The 20,969-nt window shown below is 27.3% G+C and overlaps 2 protein-coding genes and 2 long non-coding RNA genes across 8 annotated transcripts; 2 read left to right on the top strand and 2 right to left on the bottom strand.

The window, feature by feature from the left end:
- Window positions 1-4,949: 4,949 nt before the first annotated feature.
- Window positions 4,950-7,152, bottom strand: LOC122716644. Of its 2 annotated transcripts, XR_006347064.1 has the most exons (4): window positions 7,040-7,152; window positions 6,640-6,964; window positions 5,624-5,897; window positions 4,950-5,496 (listed from the first exon to the last, which is right to left on the bottom strand). It is a non-coding gene; the product is annotated as an uncharacterized LOC122716644 (long non-coding RNA). The 2 variants fall into 2 exon arrangements; XR_006347063.1 differs by having other exon boundaries at window positions 4,950-5,897.
- Window positions 7,153-10,565: 3,413 nt separating this feature from the next.
- Window positions 10,566-11,313, bottom strand: LOC122716692. 2 transcript variants are annotated; one of them, XR_006347072.1, is made up of 2 exons: window positions 11,198-11,313; window positions 10,566-10,966 (listed from the first exon to the last, which is right to left on the bottom strand). It is a non-coding gene; the product is annotated as an uncharacterized LOC122716692 (long non-coding RNA). The 2 variants fall into 2 exon arrangements; XR_006347073.1 differs by having other exon boundaries at window positions 11,183-11,292.
- LOC122716691 (actin-5C) lies at window positions 11,237-16,112 on the top strand. Of its 2 annotated transcripts, none has more exons than XM_043940017.1 (2): window positions 11,237-11,364; window positions 13,679-16,112. In XM_043940017.1, exon 2 carries the CDS (start codon window positions 13,698-13,700, stop codon window positions 14,826-14,828), a length of 1,131 nt encoding a protein of 376 aa, XP_043795952.1. In that variant the 5' UTR covers window positions 11,237-11,364; window positions 13,679-13,697; the 3' UTR covers window positions 14,829-16,112. The 2 variants fall into 2 exon arrangements, with proteins under 2 accessions (XP_043795952.1, XP_043795951.1); XM_043940016.1 differs by lacking the exon at window positions 11,237-11,364 and adding an exon at window positions 12,490-12,641.
- Window positions 16,113-17,018: 906 nt separating this feature from the next.
- On the top strand, window positions 17,019-20,967 carry LOC122716703 (transmembrane protein 104 homolog). 2 transcript variants are annotated; one of them, XM_043940038.1, is made up of 6 exons: window positions 17,019-17,203; window positions 17,407-17,488; window positions 17,564-17,693; window positions 17,834-18,208; window positions 18,285-18,462; window positions 18,553-20,967. In XM_043940038.1, the coding sequence occupies exons 1-6, from the start codon at window positions 17,200-17,202 to the stop codon at window positions 19,260-19,262; spliced, it is 1,479 nt and encodes a 492-aa protein (XP_043795973.1). In that variant the 5' UTR covers window positions 17,019-17,199; the 3' UTR covers window positions 19,263-20,967. The 2 variants fall into 2 exon arrangements, with proteins under 2 accessions (XP_043795973.1, XP_043795972.1); XM_043940037.1 differs by having other exon boundaries at window positions 17,020-17,203; window positions 17,367-17,488.
- Window positions 20,968-20,969: the final 2 nt, after the last annotated feature.

Genomic DNA, 20,969 nt, shown 5'->3' with positions numbered 1-20,969 from the left:
AATATGGAGCGGTACATAAATATACGATCGTGTGCAGTTACATCCGGACTTACACATGCGAAACCTATTAAGATAAATTTGGTTCTGCTCACGATTTTATAATATATCAATATTTTATTTGCAATTAAAATTTTTGATTATATTATTGATAATCTTTTTGTTAATACGAATAAAAATAAGAAAAAGGGAATTAATAAATAAATCTTAAAAATTATAAATTATTTGTTGATAAATTTAATTTTGATTTAATTTTTTTTTCATTTTTTAAATAAAATTTACATAAATACGATTAAATTAAAATGTATATAAATGAAAAATATGATACAATTATGGAATTAATTATGATCTAATTACATTTCATTAACTATTATTTTCCATATTAGATATATATTAAAACCATTGCTATATTCACATATTTTCACATTATTTTCTTGCTTTTTAACATATAATGTAGAATACTTTTACTTTGATACTTTTACCCTGCTATCTTTTGCACATCGATCGTTATTTTTTTTAATTTAGTCACCAATAATTAATAACTTTTTAATTTAATTCAATTTAACTTGCTTTTATTCAAAGCAATAGCAAATATAGTTAGTAGTACAAGTTTTAAGTAAATTTGTAATTATAAATTATTAGAATATTATTAGAAATCAAATAATAATTATAAATTTTATTCCTTTTTAGATCCCTTTCTTGATTACGTATTAAAATCACGAGAATGAAAAAAAAATAATAAATGATAAGAACACTATTCATTAAAAAATGAAAATTCGTTCAAATATTTCTTGCAAACACTATACACGTGCAAAATAACAATTCAATATCATGTACAATATTATTCTTGCACGAAAGATATTAATAATTATTCTAAGCTGCGCGATGATTATGCAGTTCTATCTTTCGTCACGGCGAATGAATCAGAGTATGTACATCATATATACGGAATATGTATAACCTATACCGTAAGTATATCGACCTCAGCATCTGCCGTGTTCAATATGTGGGGCGAGCTATCGACAAAGACTGTATTATAGATCGTATATTGAACTCTATTTCTATTCTCGCAACGTATTTCATAAATTATCATTTTTACATAATTATTCATTACTCATCGATATAAATTATTTTACCAATTGATAAATGATTTTTTCGCGAATTAATCATATATCTGACCAATCAATTAGTCTATAAGATAAATATTAATAAAATTATGTAATACGAATTTTCTATGTAAAAAATTCGAAAATTGTTTGGTTCTTTATTACATTCTGTATGATTTTTTAAAAACATAACAGACGAGGTGAACCACCGGCTCATCGTACTACAAGAGACCACGTGTTGAGTTTAATTTCTATTCTCGTAACGCGTTCTATATTTGGAATACGCAAGTACTTATTTGATTTCTATCATTGCTACAGACACGAACTTTCTATTGCTTCTATTTCTCACGTTAATTATTTGTATAATTGTAAAAATATGTAAAAACCATAAAAAATTAAAATTTTACAAGATGATTTATGTTTCACACATAAAATTGAAACTTCTGAGTTCTTTACTTTTTTTGAATGTTCCACACAAGATACCATTTTTCAGACCATGAATATTAATTTCTTTTTTTTCTTTCCTTAGGACAATTTCAATTCATTTAAACATTTACATGCTTAACTATTTAAATATATCTATTAATATTTAAAAAGAATATATCTCAGTTATTTTTATATATTTAAATCTTTATATTAGACTGTTTTATTACGTACGATTATATATACAATCATATAAGAAACAAGCATTTAAAGTTGCTCAATATTCGTTTAAATTTAAAACGATATATTTACTGGCATGTAAGATCAATATCTTATTTCCTTTGTTTTATTACGAGCATTAGCGTTAACAAGCAATTTGTATTCTCGTAAATGTCTTGAAATGTATACATGCGTGTAATTACAAGATATATTAGTCATGTCCGCTTTGAGAAAAACCCTTCAATGAGAACCCTGTTGGATGGTCGCCAAAATTGTAATCGCTTTATTTCACCTCCTTTAATGCGAAATGCGGCTGTTGATTTCGACTTCTAAAAACTATTCGTTCTCAGAAAGCACACGTTTTCGTTCCACTTTCATACAATCGAATATTCATGTTAAATACATTTGCAAAATTAAAAAAGATCATGAAAAATATTATTCGATATTCAGTGATTGTGTCAAATATTGAAATACGTGAAGCATCATATATCCTTCCAGTTTTTTCTTCTAATCTTAAATGATATGTAAGTTAAATTAAATTAAGTATGTAAGTTTGGAAAGTATGTAATTGGAAAAGAATATGAGTTATCACCGGAAATGCAACTACAAGTTTTCATAAATGAAGGGTTTTGAAGTTTCCAGATACGATCCTATTCTCTTTCTTCTTCGTCTGCGAGTCCCTCGTCTCACTTGAGAAGGATGCCTTGTACAATATCCAGCCATTCATCTGGTAGTTTTTGCCTGTCGACTTAACGAACATACATTCTGTTCCAGTTTCATTCAACCCGATTTTTTGCTGTGACGACAATCGTTCACCGATTACGAGACTATCTGGAATGAATGGGAAAGAGAACAAGGTGTGTGTCATTATTTATAAAATTGAAATCGATGATTAACACATGAAAATATTTAAAATATTTATCTTTTTATTCTTTAAATATCATTATATTATTTTAATAAATTTTGAAATAAATAAAAACTTATTTTATGAAGTATATCATTAATATATTTTTTTTTCTCATTATATGTATTTAGATTTGTTTATACTTTCAATAAAAAATGAGAATAAATATTTGAATTAGATGGGACATGTTACTAATTAGTTTGATGAATTTGTATAAAAATTGATAAAAAAAAAAATTAACAGATTAATTGAATTATATTTTGAACAATACAAAAGAGTTAAATTTGAATTTTCTGTTTCTGTTCGAATGCACGAAAGGTAAGAAGGTCCTCGAAGTACCTGTTCGTCCTTCGACGAAGCTGAACAGTAAATCGATCCTGCTTACCTGACGAAGCGGAAATGGCTATTTATAACTACGAATGCCTCTTGAATTCTTATTTACAGTTTATTACAGAGAAGGGTCCAATGAAGAATATATTACTTTACAATGACCAAAGCTTCGTGTTCTTCTAATTTGATGTATGCAATATAATATATTTAATCAATAATTCTTTTAAAAATTTATTTAATGTATTCTTTTAAAAATTCAAAGTATAAAATTTTATACAAGTTTTTTCGATAAATTTAAAATTGATATAAATATATATAATATATATATATATAATATAATTTAAAATTGAAATATAGAATAATAGTCGTATAAGGATATCATTCCGCATTCGTCGATATCCGCATTCCTATATCGTTGAAATATGTAAAAAAAAAAAAAAATGCCTGAAAATTCGAAAGTAGTTTGCACTGCCAAAGAAGACGTGTTTAAGAGGAACATGGAAGAGGCGACCTACATATTATCTACGCATGACTACACTGATAGAAAACTCTCACATGTATAGGGTGAGCTAATTGTAATCAATTGCATATGCTTCTGGATATTCCGATTAATTTCAATTTCCTGTGCATGACACAAATATTGATGATGATTATGAGAACGATGTCATTAAAAAGATTTAATATCTCAACTATTATATCTTTAACTACTTCATTAGAATTAAAATGTAAAAATGTAATTCGAGATTCCCTTAAATATAAATATTTATAAATAAATGATTCACTCTTTATGAACGGTAAATTTTTCTTTATTTTTCCGATAAATCTGTAAAATAACAAATTATTCATTATTCATTTTCTGTCCCTCGATATAAAATGATATTCAATGTTTAATTATTTTTTTACGATATCATATCAAATGCTTTAAATCGTAAATAATTTTCGATAATACACACGATTTAAATTTTAACGCATGAAATTGTAGGTCATTAAAGCGCTTAACATTTCCGTGAATGGTATAAATGAAGAGCGGTGGAGACCGGTTGAGCTACATACATAGACGGCTAACAAGCTCCAAAGTTGCACAGATAAGGTAAGACCTTGCTTCTCTGAACAAGGACACCAGACGTTGTCTTACCATATAGACAACATACCATCCTAGCTATATGTAGTTACACGTACGCTGTTCCACTTTCATATGCAACGAGAACGGTGCACTTGGCCTAACGTGAATGTATATGTGTCACATATATAATATTACAAAGTTATACAGAGACGTGAAAACTATGACGAACTTAGGATAGTTTCTTTCCATTAGAAGTTTTCTTCGATATTTAAATTTTTCGTAGAATCACTCAGGCCGAGTACAATTGCGATTGTAAGAACAGAAAGCGGAATATTGGAATATTTTGTTTTAATTTCAACCTAACAAATGATGATTGAAAGTTTTGAAAAATCGATGATCGATGATGGAACGAATTTCAAAGAATTGATAGAAAATAGATTGATAAAATAAGTGCATAAAAATTTGAATGAAAGATTTGATGATTGATGATGATGTTGTGCGAGTAAAAACGGAGTTTCGAAGTTTTTAAAATGGCTGTTTCTCAAGCGAATATATTTCTCAAGCGTACATATTTCTCAAAAGCAAATTGAAAGTAGTAGTCGACCAATATTTCACCGCAGAACTTGACACCGATGGCAACAAGGAAAGGCTAAAATAAATTTAGCTCGAAATAAATAAATTTTAAAAAAAATAATATTGTTGCAATAATATTTATATATCATACATATATCAGATATTTTAAAATATTTTTAACATGCTATGCGCTTAATATTTATAAATAAAATTAATTAAAATTAATTTTATTTCAAGCAAATAAAATTGAAAAAAAAAAAATAATTATCTTTTTCTGATTTTAATAAAGTCGTATCTGAAAAGATTAATAAATATAGATATTTCTTATCATTATTGGATTATTACTGATTACTGATGAATTGTTAAATATTCGAAGTTAAGTATTGATAAGTAGTAGTTAGTAAGTAATCGTTTATATAAAACTAATACTAATATCAATAATATAATGATACTAAGATATAAAATAATTGTTACGTTTTAGATATAAGATATAAGAAATTGTTACGTTTCATGATAATTATCAGAAGGAAAATTTTCCTTTGTATCGTGTTCATTATAGAATAATATAATCTTATTTGTTTAATCCATGTATAATGATCACTCATAAGTATTCTTATCGATATATAGATGTATACCTATTTAAGATCACTAGTGCAAGAAATATAACTTTCCTGAATGATTAATGAACATATTACGCTTTCGTGTTTCATGCTCATTATTTCATAATAACACAATTTATTAGTTTTTCTTTACTCATCGTTCATCGACAGACCTTAAAATTTCCTAGAACGATTTCTGACATCGTTTGGATAAATCAATCGCGAATTCCTTATCCTTTAAACTTCCTTAAATTTTCTTCCTTTATCGATTCATCTGTTAAACTTAAATAAAAAAAAAAGAAAGATAAATAAGAAAAATAAATAAATTTGTTAAAATGTATTTTTCAAATAATATTTTTCGAAATAATTATCAAATTTTATGAAATACGCAACTCGTGTCAAAAATTACACAAATGCGGATCGTTGAGCGGCGATCTGAATAAACGGAAGGACAAAATCATCTTTTTGGTAGTCCTAACGATCCACGGCCATGTTCCAAATCCTTGGATTTACTTCCTTCGTGGAAGAAAATGGAGTCAAGAACGTAAGTAGCAGCCGGCAATATGTGAGTACATTCGTTTTACCGGTTGTCTACCTGTTCTGGGTCAGTCGTGTGTGCAAGGTCAAATCCCAAGAATCTCCAACGTCATTCCGTCAGAGCTGAAGACCGCGGATCTTGCGTGCTAGAATGGAATAGTCGTCATTTTTACCTTCGATTCGTCAACTCATTACAAGAAAAATATTTCCTACCAGCATTGACTAACCCGACTCCATGGCTATTATATGCGCAAAAAATTATAAAAAAATTTAAATTTTTATTTTTTTGTTAAATCTGAATTCAATATTTTTCCTTTTGTTATTATTATTTTTTTTTAATTCAAAATATTAATTTTGATAAGTACATTTTTCTTTTAATTTAGGAATTAATTAGGAATAAAGGAATTCCATGCGTAAAATATAATAGATTGTAAGATATAAATATATATTGTGAAAAACAATGAAGTAAAAATCTAAGCATCTTTATTCTATACTACTTAAAGATTATCTTATCGATATTGTTAAAGTTATCAAAGAAAAATTATTATATTATTATTTTTATTATTAATTTTATTATCAATTTTTATAAAAATATGATATTTATCTTTTAAGTATTTAAGGAAAATATATATAAATATATATTTATTAATTATTATTTCGATTTTAGTTCGTAAATACTTTTCTTCTAAATTTCTAAACTATAAAAAAAATATTTGATTTTCGAACTTATTTCGAAAAAAAAAACATAGATTAAAAAAACAAATGATTATATCTATCTTTGAATAATAGATAAATGCATGTAATCGTATGAATTTTACACGTGTCATTCTAAATGCTTGGAATAATACAATTACTATATGAGTAAGCGATGAATAAATAACAACGTACTCTGACTAACGGTTGAAATCCTTCTCAAAAGTAAGCCACTACTTTGAATCATCGAATGAATTTTTGATCGAAGTTTTAAATCGTTCGTTCATAAACGAATAACAATTTCTCCAATCTTTGCATACATATTATCATTTTCTTTATCATCAGCTCCTCAGTCCAACGTCACTGTTTCTCGATTTAACGAGCCATAAGTCAACACTAAATATAGTGATCACGTATTATCGCGCGTCTCTGACCGGATTCCCGGCATGCTTGGCAATCGCCAATGAGAACTGTTACTATGACTAGAAATTAGTTGCAGCCAAATTAATTACTTCTCACTCTGAAATTGATTACGAATTAAATGTTTATAAAAATTTAATAAAATCTAATAAAAAGATTAGATATAAAATTTTACTTTAAGAGAAATTGAAAAAAAAAACGCGAAACCAGATGAAATTTTTCACTGAGAAACTTTTATCTTCCATTTAAAGACAATTCAAGTATTACGCATGAACAGCCACTAAGTTGTATCTTGAAAAGAAGAGAAGTATATAAGAGATCTCTTTTGTTCTTACCAAAGGAAAATAAAGAAATATCCATGAAATATGTGTAACAAAAAAAATTAAAATAATTACATTTTAATCTTTCACAGTATTTTTGTAGTATTATCTCTAAAAATAATCAAGATTTAAATAAAAATTGTATAAAATTTTTTTTTTAAATTGTATATATATATAAAAGTATAAAATATTAAATTATCTTATTAAGAATTTTATAATTATATATAATTTTTTTATTATATTATTATAAGTCTTTTCATTGCAATATAATTTAGTTTTCAAAATATCATTATTTACAAATCATTCATAAGATATCGCAATAATTTATATTATAATTCAAAATTATATTCAGTAAACTGATATATAAAAAAAAAATAAAAAAGGCATAAACTTATCTTATTAAATTTTATCAATAATGATGAATAAACTAAATTTAATCACTGTATTTCTAAGAAAAAATTCGTAACTGTAAAAACATGTTCTTCGATAAGTATACTTGTTTACAAAGAATTTCTACTTCAAGTTCTTTCAATACATTTCCCCAAACTCTGATTTCTTTGTTAACTTGGTGAATTTTCAATTCGCGAAAGATATGCCGTACAAGGTCTTTGACCTCGTTACGGTGATTCTCGATGATAGTTTCACTGTCTGGACCGAATGCATGTCCGATGAGAAAGAACCTTAAGCACTCTTCTGGGTGGGTGCGTTGAACTTACCGTCGCATTCCGTATTGATTTCGGTAGCACTGCGCGACTGGAGCCAGACGTTACCTACAGCACGTGTCCGCGTAGGACAGACACGCCCAATCTGAACTTTTCAGGACGAGATCATGGATCTAATACGGAATAAAAGGTTCGAAAGAAAAAATACGCCCAATCTTTCTATGGAAATTGCACCAAACACTTTCACTGAAAACGGCCGATGACTAAAGTATGGACATAATCGGTTAATCGTTATGCCGATGGCACGGCCAGAGCCTTACGCAAGGCCTCGAAGACCTTGAACGGGACCTTATTTGGTAAGCAAGGTCGAGGCTTTGCGGACCATTGGGTTTTCAGGCCGCCCACAATGCAACTTGCACCTTATTTGGATTTAATTCTTCCTATCGAAAGCAATTACCGCAATAACGAAGAAAGTAAATAGAAATATATTGTATCATTGAATTAACAAAAATTAATATTAATATGTATTTGGAAATGGTATTATAAAATGTTTCATATATTTTGTAAATTATAAATATTTTTATTGCCACAAATTATATTTAGCACATAAACTTCTATTTTAAGCATTTTTTTATATTATAAAATATATAATATTTTTAATTATAATTTTATTAATATTATATATACATATATTTATTTTTTTGGTATATTTTGTTTAAATATTTAATTTGTTTAAATATTAAATTTTTAAGGATATCGATTATTTTATAAATCTCTTTTGTTACATTTGATCACATTTGTTCGTTAGTTAAATGTAACACGTAAATGTATAGATATTTATATTATGATTTATATTTTCGTTCTTATGTTTTATTTAATACTCGAAAAGTTAAAAGCATAAATATTTTACATCAAATTTTGTATAAAAATTTTGTATGAAGATGCTGCATGCAAGTGACAGTGGGCCGGGCGCTGACATCATTTTGAGGTTAGGTTAGACTTACCTTAGGTGAAGTAGCTTACTCGTTCATTTGGTATGTAAGTGATGTATGAATGTACAGAATTTCAGACATACCAAGTATACAATGATAACATTTAAAAATTATATTAATAATAATAAATTATTATAAAAATAATACAATAATCATTGAATTTCAAGAAGAAAAATGAAATCAAGAACATTTGACATGTCCTCGTAAAAAAACAATATGATTTCTTATTAGGCACAAATGATTCACTGATTATATCATCGAAGCACTATTTCGACAAAGAAGCGTGACAGGTGTATTTATAAAACTGTCCTATTTCTTTTTGAACATATCTTTCGCAATGTGCAAATTCATTCTTTAAATAATTATTATTATATGATAATATACATTTTACATGTATTTTTTAGAAATTATTGAATTTAAACTAATTTTCTTAAAATCTTAAAAATTCTATAAATTTAAACTTTGGATATTAAAAATGTATTAAAAAATTATTATAAACAAATAAGATAAATAAAAATTTTGTATAAAATTTTAAACCATTTTAAAAAATGCATAGTGTATAATGATATATAAAATATATGAAAATATATATTATCAATATTTTCTATAATTTAAGATAATTATCTATAATTTAATATAATTTAATTTCAATTATTTGATAATAGTATATTTTAATCATGACGGTGATATTATAATTATTAATTTATAGACAAATTAATTGCAAAATATTTTGAAAAAATAGCATATTTTGACATTTTCATTACCACGTGGTTTCCGTTCATAAAGCACGTTTTACTATTGTAGACTGCACGAATACGCTTATCGATTTTGAAGCAGACACTGCACTCACACATACCATGACATCTTTAGTTTGATGGATATGTATTATATAGAAAATAGATGCGTAGGGCTTACGTGACATCGTAGTAGTCCAGTGCACCCTTATCTGCGCCCTTGAGTCTATTTTTAGCTTCTGTTTCAAGAAAAAGGCGGTCGAGATGATATATACAACTTGCAATAAATGAGTGGACGAATATAACGGCTTTGGTTATTTAATCTAAATTTATTTTCTGATTTTTGAAAAAAAAATTGAATTTGAACAATAATTTGAGCAATTTAAACAGTAGTTGCTCTATTCTAAAATAAAATCTAAATAATAAATATGCATAAATAGTTAAATCTGACCTACTGACTTCCTAAATGTATTTTTTGTATATCATTTTTGATACAATTTTTAAAATTGGAAAAGCAAATAGTATTAAGTTAGGATTGTAGATTATTGATATGAATTACTAATAATTGTTAATAATTTGATTTTATAAAATTATTCAATAATCTTTATGAAAGCAAGTTAATATAAATTTCTAGTCAATTATATTATCAAAATAAAATATATAACTAAATTTCATTACAAAGAATAAAATATCAATCTTTCTTCTTTTCTCTTAATTTCTTTCTCTTTCTTTGAATATATCATACTACTTGATTAAGGAAGAAAAGGAAGGAATTTCTTCCTAAATTGGAAGAATAGATATTTCAATTCATGAAATCATTTTTGCAAAATATTTAATATATAAAAGAAGAATATGCAAGAAGAATAAATTGCATTTATTATATAGCAATTCCATTATTAATATATTTATTAATATAAAAAATATTTTTTATTAATTAAATCAACAATGCGATATTATCTTCTTTTATCAAAAAATAAATAAAGATATTTGATATTTTATATTTTAATAAACTTTATTTAAATATGATTTCCATTAATGATTGCAAATGTAAGAAAGTATTAAATCTCAATGATAAATGTTTCGATTTGCATTAAGTAAAAGAAAATGTTGACCATTCCAAAGTATACATATAACAAAACTTTTTCTGACTCATACCTACTGCCGGTACACACATACACAAAGAACGTGATAATCTTCGCATACATTGATATGTTTACTACTACAAACAGCTCTGACGGTTAGTCAGGAAAGCCCTTACGCTAGTATACGCTTCCAGAAGGCATTATGCTCCCCGTATCGTACAGTTTGAAGCGGCATTTGGAGAATCTAGCCGGCAGCCGGCCAACGGACCAATCAGCGAGCCGCTTTCGTTTTATGCCCATATATGGCAAGAGCTGTGAATTCAAGTAGTGGGGGAAGTTGGACGAATCCATTCCGGAAATAGGGGTGTAGCCATATAACAATATTAAATAATACAATTTTAAAATAAAAATATGATCATTAAATTTTTAATTTTTCAAATTTTCATTATTTAATGAATTATATTTATGCAAATTTGAAAAATAAAACGAAAAAATAGGGGTACATATCAAATAATTTAGAACATTTACAGCGTGTATACCGACCACACCTTTGGGCGAGTCTACATGACACGGTACCGGCCACGATCGTGCTCACAGTGTTCGCAACTCGCGGCTCTCGAGTCTCGCTTCGTCGTGCCGATAGTATTCTTGCAGTGTCTCTTTGCCGATCAGCGATCGAGTACTTTGTTGGTTACCTTCTATTCTAAAAGGTAAGTAATATACTATTTAATATATTAAAGTTCAAGTTTAGCATTAATTTAACGCATTTCATGATGATCTATCATAATTTTAACGGCAAAAAGATCGAGGACACACGCCGGTTGATGAGCAGCCATGATGGCAGGGCGTTGCTCTCTCCATTTTTGACTTTCGATGTAGCCTCTATTTGTTTGAAGAATTCATTTCTGCTATCATTATTTTGAAAATGGGGAATATACTATGACGATCCGACAGGTTGTCGTTGTCAAGTGGTTCCTGACGTATACGCACTGCAAGGCAGGTGGTCGCGACGTGGTCGTTTATTAATAGCAGTACTCTGTACGGTGTTATAGAACCTGCGATTATGCTTGCTCGTAACATGAAATATAGCATAAATTTGTCATCGATTGAGAAATTAAAATGCTAAATATAAAAATTATTATAACATTTTTATCTCAATATTCGTAATGCTAAATTTGAATATTTATATTTATGAATGTTTGAAAATAATTATAAATTTATTTATTTTAAAAAGCAAGTATAAAATAGTTAAGAAATTTAGCGTCTAAATATTTTGCATTCTAGATAAAACTGAAAATAATGTAAACTACTTACTTCATACATTTTGTAAAATATAATTTATTAATTAATAAATCAATAAAATATATGAATTAGTTAAATAGTTAAATCCTTTGATAAATTTTTTTATAATACTTTATTAAAATTATTGATATTAAAAAATATATATTTTTATATATAAAATATCGATAAATTTTTTAAAAATTTCGTTTACACAATTATTTCATATATCTGTTAAAAATCAATAGAAATATTGAAATCATACAAAATAATGATTTATTAATTGGATGTAAAAAATCGACTGACATTGAATGTGATCAAACTGAACTTACATAGTAAGGAGAGGGAGGAAAATATTGGCAAGATCGGAGATGTGCGGTTCGGTCAATTTGGCGGATGCATTCACGAAGGGTGGTGAGACACACTTAAAATGGTTAGAGAAGGGCAGAGGAGGGGCAGAGGGGATAAACCCCTCCGTGGCAGAGCACTTCCATATATGGTAAAGAAAGCCAGGATTGGCTGAGGGTGTCCTGCCCTTATTGGCCGATTGCTTGGTAGTGGGGGGTCGACGACTGTGTTCATATAATACACTGCAAGCCGGCTGTCAGCTACACTCTGTGTTTGGTGCTAGATCGGTCGGCAGTGTCACATCCAAAGACCCAAGCTCCCTAACTTGTACATAACTTTTTTTTTATATAAAACGAAAAACGTAAGTTATCGTTTTAAGTTCAGTGATAGATAATATTTTTTATAAACCAATTGAAAATTTAAATCGTAGTGTAACCAATTAAAGATAGTGCGTGGGCAAATTGAACAGCAAATCATATATACATCCGAATGTGAATTTTTAAATTGAGGAAAGTGGGTGGTGTTAGGCTTGAAATATATAATTTGTGTTATATTTAGTGTGTTTTTGTGTTATATTTTTTCGATTGTAATATCATAGTGTCCGTTTGTTGTAAAATTAATTACAAATACCGGTATCGGTGATGATTTATATGTGAATAAGAATGAAATCTTTTTGCGAGAAGATAATTTCTATAATATAAAATATGCTCTAAACATTATTTTGCAAGAATTAATCTATTGAAGTAAGAATGTATAATTTTAAATATAAGTTCACTTATTAAAGCTTAAAACTTATATTCAATTCTATGTTTATAGCATTATAAGAATTTATTCTTATATAAAACTATAAAACTACGTCGGATATTGACCGGGGAAGGGCGGGGCAGGGTGCGGTTCTAGTTAACGGCGATTTATAGAAAATACAAATAGTTTTTGCAACTTATTTTTTCAATGACATTTCTTTTAACATAGATTATAATATATTTTGTAAAATTTATTTGTTTTTATAATTGTTAAATATATTATTTAAAATATTTAATTTTTACTATCACAAGAATTTAAATTTTCGTATTTCTAAACGCCATCTTGAAAATATTTGAAATGTTATTTTACAACACATGGTATTTTATAATCTACTATTTCAGTTATATAGAAATATATTATAATTTCACAGTATATTTCTATATGTAAAATAATTTTCATTAAATATTACAAGATCATACTTTTTTTAAAATATCAAAAATATTAAAAAAAAAGCAAAAATTCATATTTATCGATAAAATGAAGAGAAAAAAATATATGTAAAATTATAAGATTAATAAATTATTTAATTTTAAATCCAATAATTATTAATCGATAATCATTGCTTATCACTTAATATCTTTATTATTTTTACAGATAAACCAATAAGCTAAACATGTCTGACGAAGAAGTTGCTGCACTCGTAGTTGACAATGGCTCCGGTATGTGCAAAGCCGGTTTCGCCGGAGACGACGCACCACGCGCCGTTTTCCCATCTATCGTCGGAAGACCACGCCACCAGGGTGTCATGGTTGGCATGGGACAAAAGGATTCCTATGTTGGTGACGAGGCCCAATCAAAGAGAGGTATTCTTACCTTGAAATACCCAATTGAGCATGGTATTGTTACCAACTGGGATGATATGGAGAAAATTTGGCATCACACTTTCTACAATGAACTTCGAGTGGCTCCCGAGGAACATCCGGTACTTCTCACTGAGGCACCTCTGAACCCAAAGGCTAATCGTGAAAAGATGACACAGATTATGTTTGAAACGTTTAACACTCCTGCTATGTATGTCGCCATTCAAGCTGTACTTTCATTATACGCTTCTGGACGTACTACCGGTATTGTATTGGATTCGGGTGACGGTGTTTCGCACACTGTACCAATTTATGAAGGATATGCTTTGCCTCATGCTATTCTTCGTTTGGACTTGGCTGGCCGTGATTTGACTGACTACCTCATGAAGATCCTTACAGAAAGAGGATATTCTTTCACTACTACGGCCGAACGTGAAATTGTTCGTGACATTAAAGAAAAACTCTGTTACGTTGCACTTGACTTTGAACAGGAAATGGCAACTGCTGCATCATCCTCAAGCTTGGAAAAGAGCTATGAACTTCCAGATGGTCAAGTAATTACTATTGGTAACGAAAGATTCCGTTGTCCTGAGGCTCTTTTCCAACCATCCTTCCTAGGAATGGAAGCTTGCGGTATTCATGAGACAACATATAATTCAATCATGAAGTGCGATGTCGATATCCGTAAAGATTTATATGCCAACACTGTCCTTTCTGGAGGTACCACCATGTATCCTGGAATCGCAGATAGAATGCAAAAAGAAATCACTGCCCTAGCACCATCCACTATGAAAATTAAGATCATCGCGCCACCTGAGAGGAAATATTCCGTATGGATTGGTGGATCAATTCTTGCTTCTTTATCCACCTTCCAACAGATGTGGATCTCTAAACAAGAATACGACGAGTCTGGACCATCCATTGTCCACAGGAAGTGCTTCTAAGCACATATTTGATATTCTCCTTGCATACTCATTCCCCGAATCCCGAAAGCGGCCTCTGTCTCGTTTCACAGGCGGACGTAACATCAACTTCCGCAATAGTAATTGTCCTTTGGTTTCTCCGGGGCGAAGATAACTTTTTTCGATTCGGATGCACGTGGGACATAATTAGCGCAGAGGCAATCCATTCATTTTCATTTAATTAAACACTATTGTATCTTAAACGTACTCCCCGAATTCCTAAATATCCTTCTATCCTATCGAATCCTTTATATTATACAGGGTGCTAAGATATTTTTGGAAGAATATCTTTGGAAGATTGATTCTAAATACCAAATCAAATATAAAAGTTAGTATACAAAAAATGTTGATTGAGGCTTATTTATTAATTTATATACAATTTCAGTTTGTATTAGATGAACTGAGACGATTCTTTCTCCGTCGTTCACATTGTCGACTTATTCTGTTTCCGTCTCGCTTTATCTGGCACAAATTTAAATTGCTTATGATTTAATAAATAAGTCTCAACCGACATTTTTTGTATATCAACTTTTGTATTTATTTTGGCTTTTTGAATTGACCTTACGAAGCTATCCCATGAATATATTAACACCCTGTATCTTCAAATAACATTGCCTATGGTAGCATCTTAGCTAACCACCCTCACGAAAAACATCTTTCTTATTATCATCGCAATATTTCACTTTACAATCGAAATAATAATTTTGTTCTTTTCTTTATCGAACATGCTATATATACATATATATATATATATAAATATTTGCCAATTTTTAATATTCGCGAGTTTGAGCAGAAGAAAACTATTATATAAATTATTTTGGAATATTGTTCGATGCAGAATGGAATCGTTGTGCGCATCTTTAATGCACGAAAGATCTTTTAGTTTGGTATCCTCCAATTAAATGCATTCCGCTATTTTACTCCGCCAATATTTAAGGACACTTATGTCAATCCTTCGAGAATTCATCATTCCCAGCGGAGATAGGCCTTTCTTAATCATATCTTTTTTTTTTTACTGTTACCAATCGTTGAGGGAAAAGATGGCTCTTTCCTTTCTTTTTTTTTAAATAATGGGGGAGACCGCTGACCCAGAAAAATCCCACAAACGCTCGCTCAAACGAATAAAAAAGACACGGTTTCGACCCCGCAAGCGTAGCCAAAGTATTATAATTTATTCCCATTGTATTGTGCAAGACCATTCACGTACACATCTTAAAGACTACTTTAGACTTATGGGATTATAAAATAAAACTCTTAAAAACATTATTGCTTTGACTTTTGTGTTTTTTAAGATTATAGTTAATCCAACACCCTTTACTGGATATTGTGTCCTTGATCTCCAATCCAGTATATCATAATCTGAGCTAAAAAAAATTGATCATTACTTCATTTAGCATGAATTCATGTAGTTTTATACACAATGTAGCTTTTGTACTGTTTGGCGTTATTCATTATTGTAACGTAAGATTTGTGGTAAAAGTTTATATTACTCTAAGAATTAGGTTTATATTTTCAGTCGAATAAAAATTATTTTCAATGAAGTGGTATCTGTTACTCCTTATAAAAATCTGTAATTTAGAGTTTTTGAGTTATATTTAAAATTTAGAGATATTTTATTACTATATTGTAGTATAATATAATATTGCTTTATGAAATATTCTATTCAATTTTCAAATAAAACAGAAATGATTTCATTTACAAAAAAAATTTTTTAATGATTAGTATTTATGTATCAATTTTTAATAAAATGGCTATATTGATTTATAAGGTCTTATTAATTAAAAAAAAAATAAATTTATAAAAATGTCATAACTATTAAAAAATATTAAAGTTTAATATATGTAATAATGATGGAAGAATGTCTATAATTAAAATATTTGACAATAATATTTAAATTATTTTTATTAATAATTTGTTTAAATAACAATTAGATGGCAGCACAAAGCTTTCTTATGAAGTTGACTACAGCGCAAACTGTCAAATGCGGAAGAATATATTTGATATCAATTTAAATTTAAATTTTGATTATAACATTTTTTTTAAAATAAATTTAATTTTAAAATTTTATTGAGAAAACAGTAAATAGATAAAATATGTGACAAAATTATATAATTCAAATAATTAAAAATAATTAAAATAAATTACAAATTACGGAACAAACATATTAAAAAATCCATGGTTGAAGTTTTGTTTGATTTTAGCACAGTTGTTCTTGAATCATCACAAAAATACAAAGCATCAGATAGGTCAATGACATATATAATAATAATACAGTTTAGCTTGAGCAGACTTCATTTTAATTTGTAATTTGAATGAAAATGCCCGAGCAAAACTCAAGTGATCAATATTCGACATGGGTAAGTTTATAATTTCGATATGGTTTTTGTAATTTTGACATATGGTATTAAATAACCTCAAACTATAAACAAAGTCTTTCTTGGGTCCCATTATTATATTACTTTTTTTTATTTTTTGTCTATATATATATAAATAAAGTTTTATTATTAATATATTTTTCAGGTTGGTCTAATATATATTTTTAATTTAATTGTTGGAACAGGAGCTTTAACATTACCTGCTGTTTTTAGTCGAGCAGGATGGGCTCTTGGATTAAGTGTTATTTTAATATTAGCATTTATAAGGTAGATTAATAATAAGGTCTATATACTTTAATTAATTAGTTTTAAAACTTAAAATCAATTGTATTATTTTTATAGTTTCATCACAGTTACATTTGTGATCGAAGTAATGGCATCTGCTAATGCTATACTAGCATGGCGACATATTCAACATAGAAAACGTGTATGTTTTTCTCAAGATTCATCTTTCAACGAATCAGAATCTGAGGTTTTTAAATATTTTCTATATTGCATTTTTTGTAACAATTTTTGCTTTTTGATAGTATTATATATATATATTTTTAATAAGATTTGTTTTTTCTAGCAATTATTTTATTTTTAATTAAAAAAAATTGTATTTTATTTCAGGTACTTCAAACACTAGGTGAATCAGGACCTTCAAATTTAGATTCTGAAGATACTCCTCTTGTTACTCCATTTTCAACTAGTCCTGATCGTACAGATATGACATATCGATATTATATAATACGTGATAAAATAGAAATGGGACAGATGGCATCAATTTTTTTTAATAAATTTGGCATAACTCTATTCTATTTATGTTTTGCTATATATCTTTATGGGGATTTAAGTATATATGGAGCAGCAGTAGCAAAAACTTTAGCTGATGTTATTTGTACTTATCAACCAACAAATTTTACATGTAATGATACAATACCAGATACTGAAATCTGTTGGAAAGAATTTACTCTAAATCGATCGGATGCATATAGAATATTTCTTGTATGTACAAATACAGAAATATTATATTTATTTCAATAATTACTATTTTTAATATAATGATGAATATTATTTTTAGAGTATATTTATATTTTTGTTGGGTCCATTTGTATTCTTTAATATTCAAAAGACTAAATATCTTCAACTTTTAACTTCAGCTATGAGATCACTTGCATTTACCATCATGATTGTGTATGCATTAAAAAATTTATTTATTCATGGTCCACAAGGAAATCCTCCAGCAGCAAATATTATGGGTAAATTTATATATTTGAAAAATATATATATATATATTTTTTTTTAACATTTAAATAAATAAATAAAAACATTATATTTGTGTATTTCAGGTATACCTAGTTTATTTGGTGCTTGTATTTATTCTTTTATGTGTCATCATTCTTTACCTGCATTGGTTGCTCCAATCGCAAATAAGACCACTTTGACTCGATTTTTGGCACTGGATTATTTATTAATAGCATTTTTTTATCTTTTACTGGCATTAACTGGAGCATTTGCTTTCGAACATTTGGACGATCTTTACACTTTAGATTTTAGTCCTCATGGATCTGGAGATTGTTCCAAAAGTAATAATATTTTTATTATTCTTATAGAATATTTTTTGGCACTTTTTCCAGTGTTTACATTGAGTACAAGCTTTCCTATTATAGCTATAACGCTTAGAAATAATTTACAATCATTATTTCTTAATGAAGATACATCATATTCATGCCTTCGTAAAATTGTCTTCCCAATATTAGCAATATTACCTCCATATATGATTGCTTTGAGTACTAAAGATTTATCAATATTAGTAGGAATTACAGGATCATATGCTGGAGCAGGAATTCAATATTTGATTCCAACATTTTTAGTGTATTATGCCAGACAAAAAACAAATAAAGTTATAGGTCTTGGTGTTGTTAATAAATTTGCAAGTCCATTTTCTAGTAACTCTTGGCTCATTTTTGTTATAGTTTGGGCCATTGCTTGTATGATTTTAGTATCAGTCAATTTTATTCAAATTCATTTTTATTCTATAAGCATACATTTACAGTAAAAAATTTAAGATTTTAAATTTTAGATATTTAAATCAAAAATGTAAAAAAAAGAGAAATTAATAATGGTGCAAATTTGAATTATTCTTGAAAGTTGCATATCTAAAGTAATATCATTAAATCTAAAATTGGATTATTTATAAAACATATAGAATGAAAATTGTGATATTAATGATTTTAAATTAAATCATAATTAAGATATACGAAATTTTTAATAGTAACTCTAATAAGAGCCTACTAATGAGTAAAAAAATCTTTTCAAAAATTAATAAATATTTATTATTTAAACTAAAATAGATTTTAGAAGATAGTATTTTTAAATAATTATTATTGATAGTAAGATATTTTCATTTTATTTCTTATATTTTGGCATCATTATTAGAAAATTATTTTTTTCATCATATAAGAGAATATATTAATAATAATAATGATAACAATAATAATAATGATATTAATCATAATAATATATCATGACACAATGTGTCACAAATTGACAATACACTGGCACAAGTCAGGATTAATCTTATACAAGCCAAATGAATTAATTTAAATTATAAACTTTTATATAATGTATTCTTTATCTTTTTTATATTTTTATTCAATAGAAAATATGTCTTAGTACAGTCTTTACTGTACATAAATGTCTTTCAAATAAGTGATATTTAGTGGCCAATTAATAATTTGTCCACTATTTAAACGGTATGAAGATGCATCTAAATTTGTAGACTTATATAATTGTTAATGAATATATATTCAAAAATATTAAAGGCCTATTTGTTATTTATTATTTAAAAAAAAATTCATTTCTGGTATGCTTTTTTGAATAAAAAAAATTAGGCAGATTAAATAATTATTATTAATTAAATTTGATTTGTATATCACAGAACATATTTTTATATAGTAAAACTGCCAAAGTATTCATAAAATGCCTCTCGTACCGTGTACCTGTACAAATGTAATATATATATAAATACATAAAATATGTATACATATATTTTCTAAAAGTAAAAGAAAAAAATAAAGAATTGATTATACATAAGCTTACTTTGATTTATTTTTATATGTACATACATATTTCTATTTATTCATAGTTGTATATTATATTCAATTAAACTTAGCAGAATAAATTTTAACACGAATAGATTTCTCTATATAGTCTAACAACATAAGGTGGCACAGTAAAAGCATTATATTATTTGTATGAAATCTTTACAATCTTCTATTAATTATGAATAATTTTTAAAGTTTATTTATTTAAGTTATAAGATATCATACAAATAATTGTATACAATCTGTATACATTCATTACAATGATGCATCTATTTTATACCAAAAAGATTAAATTTGAAATATAGAAAGAATTATATCTTCAATTATATATTTTTATGAGCAAATAGACTAGCATAAAAACACTTTGGGTTATCAGAATAAAAAGGAAAATTGTTGAGCAAGATACATTTATATCACTTCTTTATATAAATCAATATATAATCAATTACCATAATAAAATTACCAAAAATGTTATGTATAAGAATTCAAAATATAATAAAACATAATACATTGTATATATAATAAATTAAAACTTGTTTTGTAGAAAAAATATTAAAAATATCACAATAAGTAAATATCCCAAAGTGAACACGTGCATCATTAATTGACCAAGAAATTTGAATGGACTTACAATAAATATTTATATAATACATTAAATT

The sequence above is a fragment of the Apis laboriosa genome, unplaced genomic scaffold (genome assembly GCF_014066325.1).
Source record: "Apis laboriosa isolate Shangri-la unplaced genomic scaffold, ASM1406632v1 scaffold47_cov149, whole genome shotgun sequence".
Lineage (NCBI taxonomy): Eukaryota > Metazoa > Arthropoda > Insecta > Hymenoptera > Apidae > Apis > Apis laboriosa.
Note: the sequence above shows the minus strand (reverse complement) of the source record. Positions and strands in the feature narration are given on the sequence as shown.

Coding starts and splice junctions, on each gene's coding strand:
- LOC122716703 (XM_043940037.1), top strand. CDS start 17,159: ATGAAAATGCCCGAGCAAAACTCAAGTGATCAATATTCGACATGG. Junction 17,489..17,563: donor TTAATATTAGCATTTATAAG/GTAGATTAATAA, acceptor TTATTTTTATAG/TTTCATCACAGTTACATTTG. Junction 17,694..17,833: donor TCAACGAATCAGAATCTGAG/GTTTTTAAATAT, acceptor ATTTTATTTCAG/GTACTTCAAACACTAGGTGA.
- LOC122716691 (XM_043940017.1), top strand. CDS start 13,698: ATGTCTGACGAAGAAGTTGCTGCACTCGTAGTTGACAATGGCTCCGGT.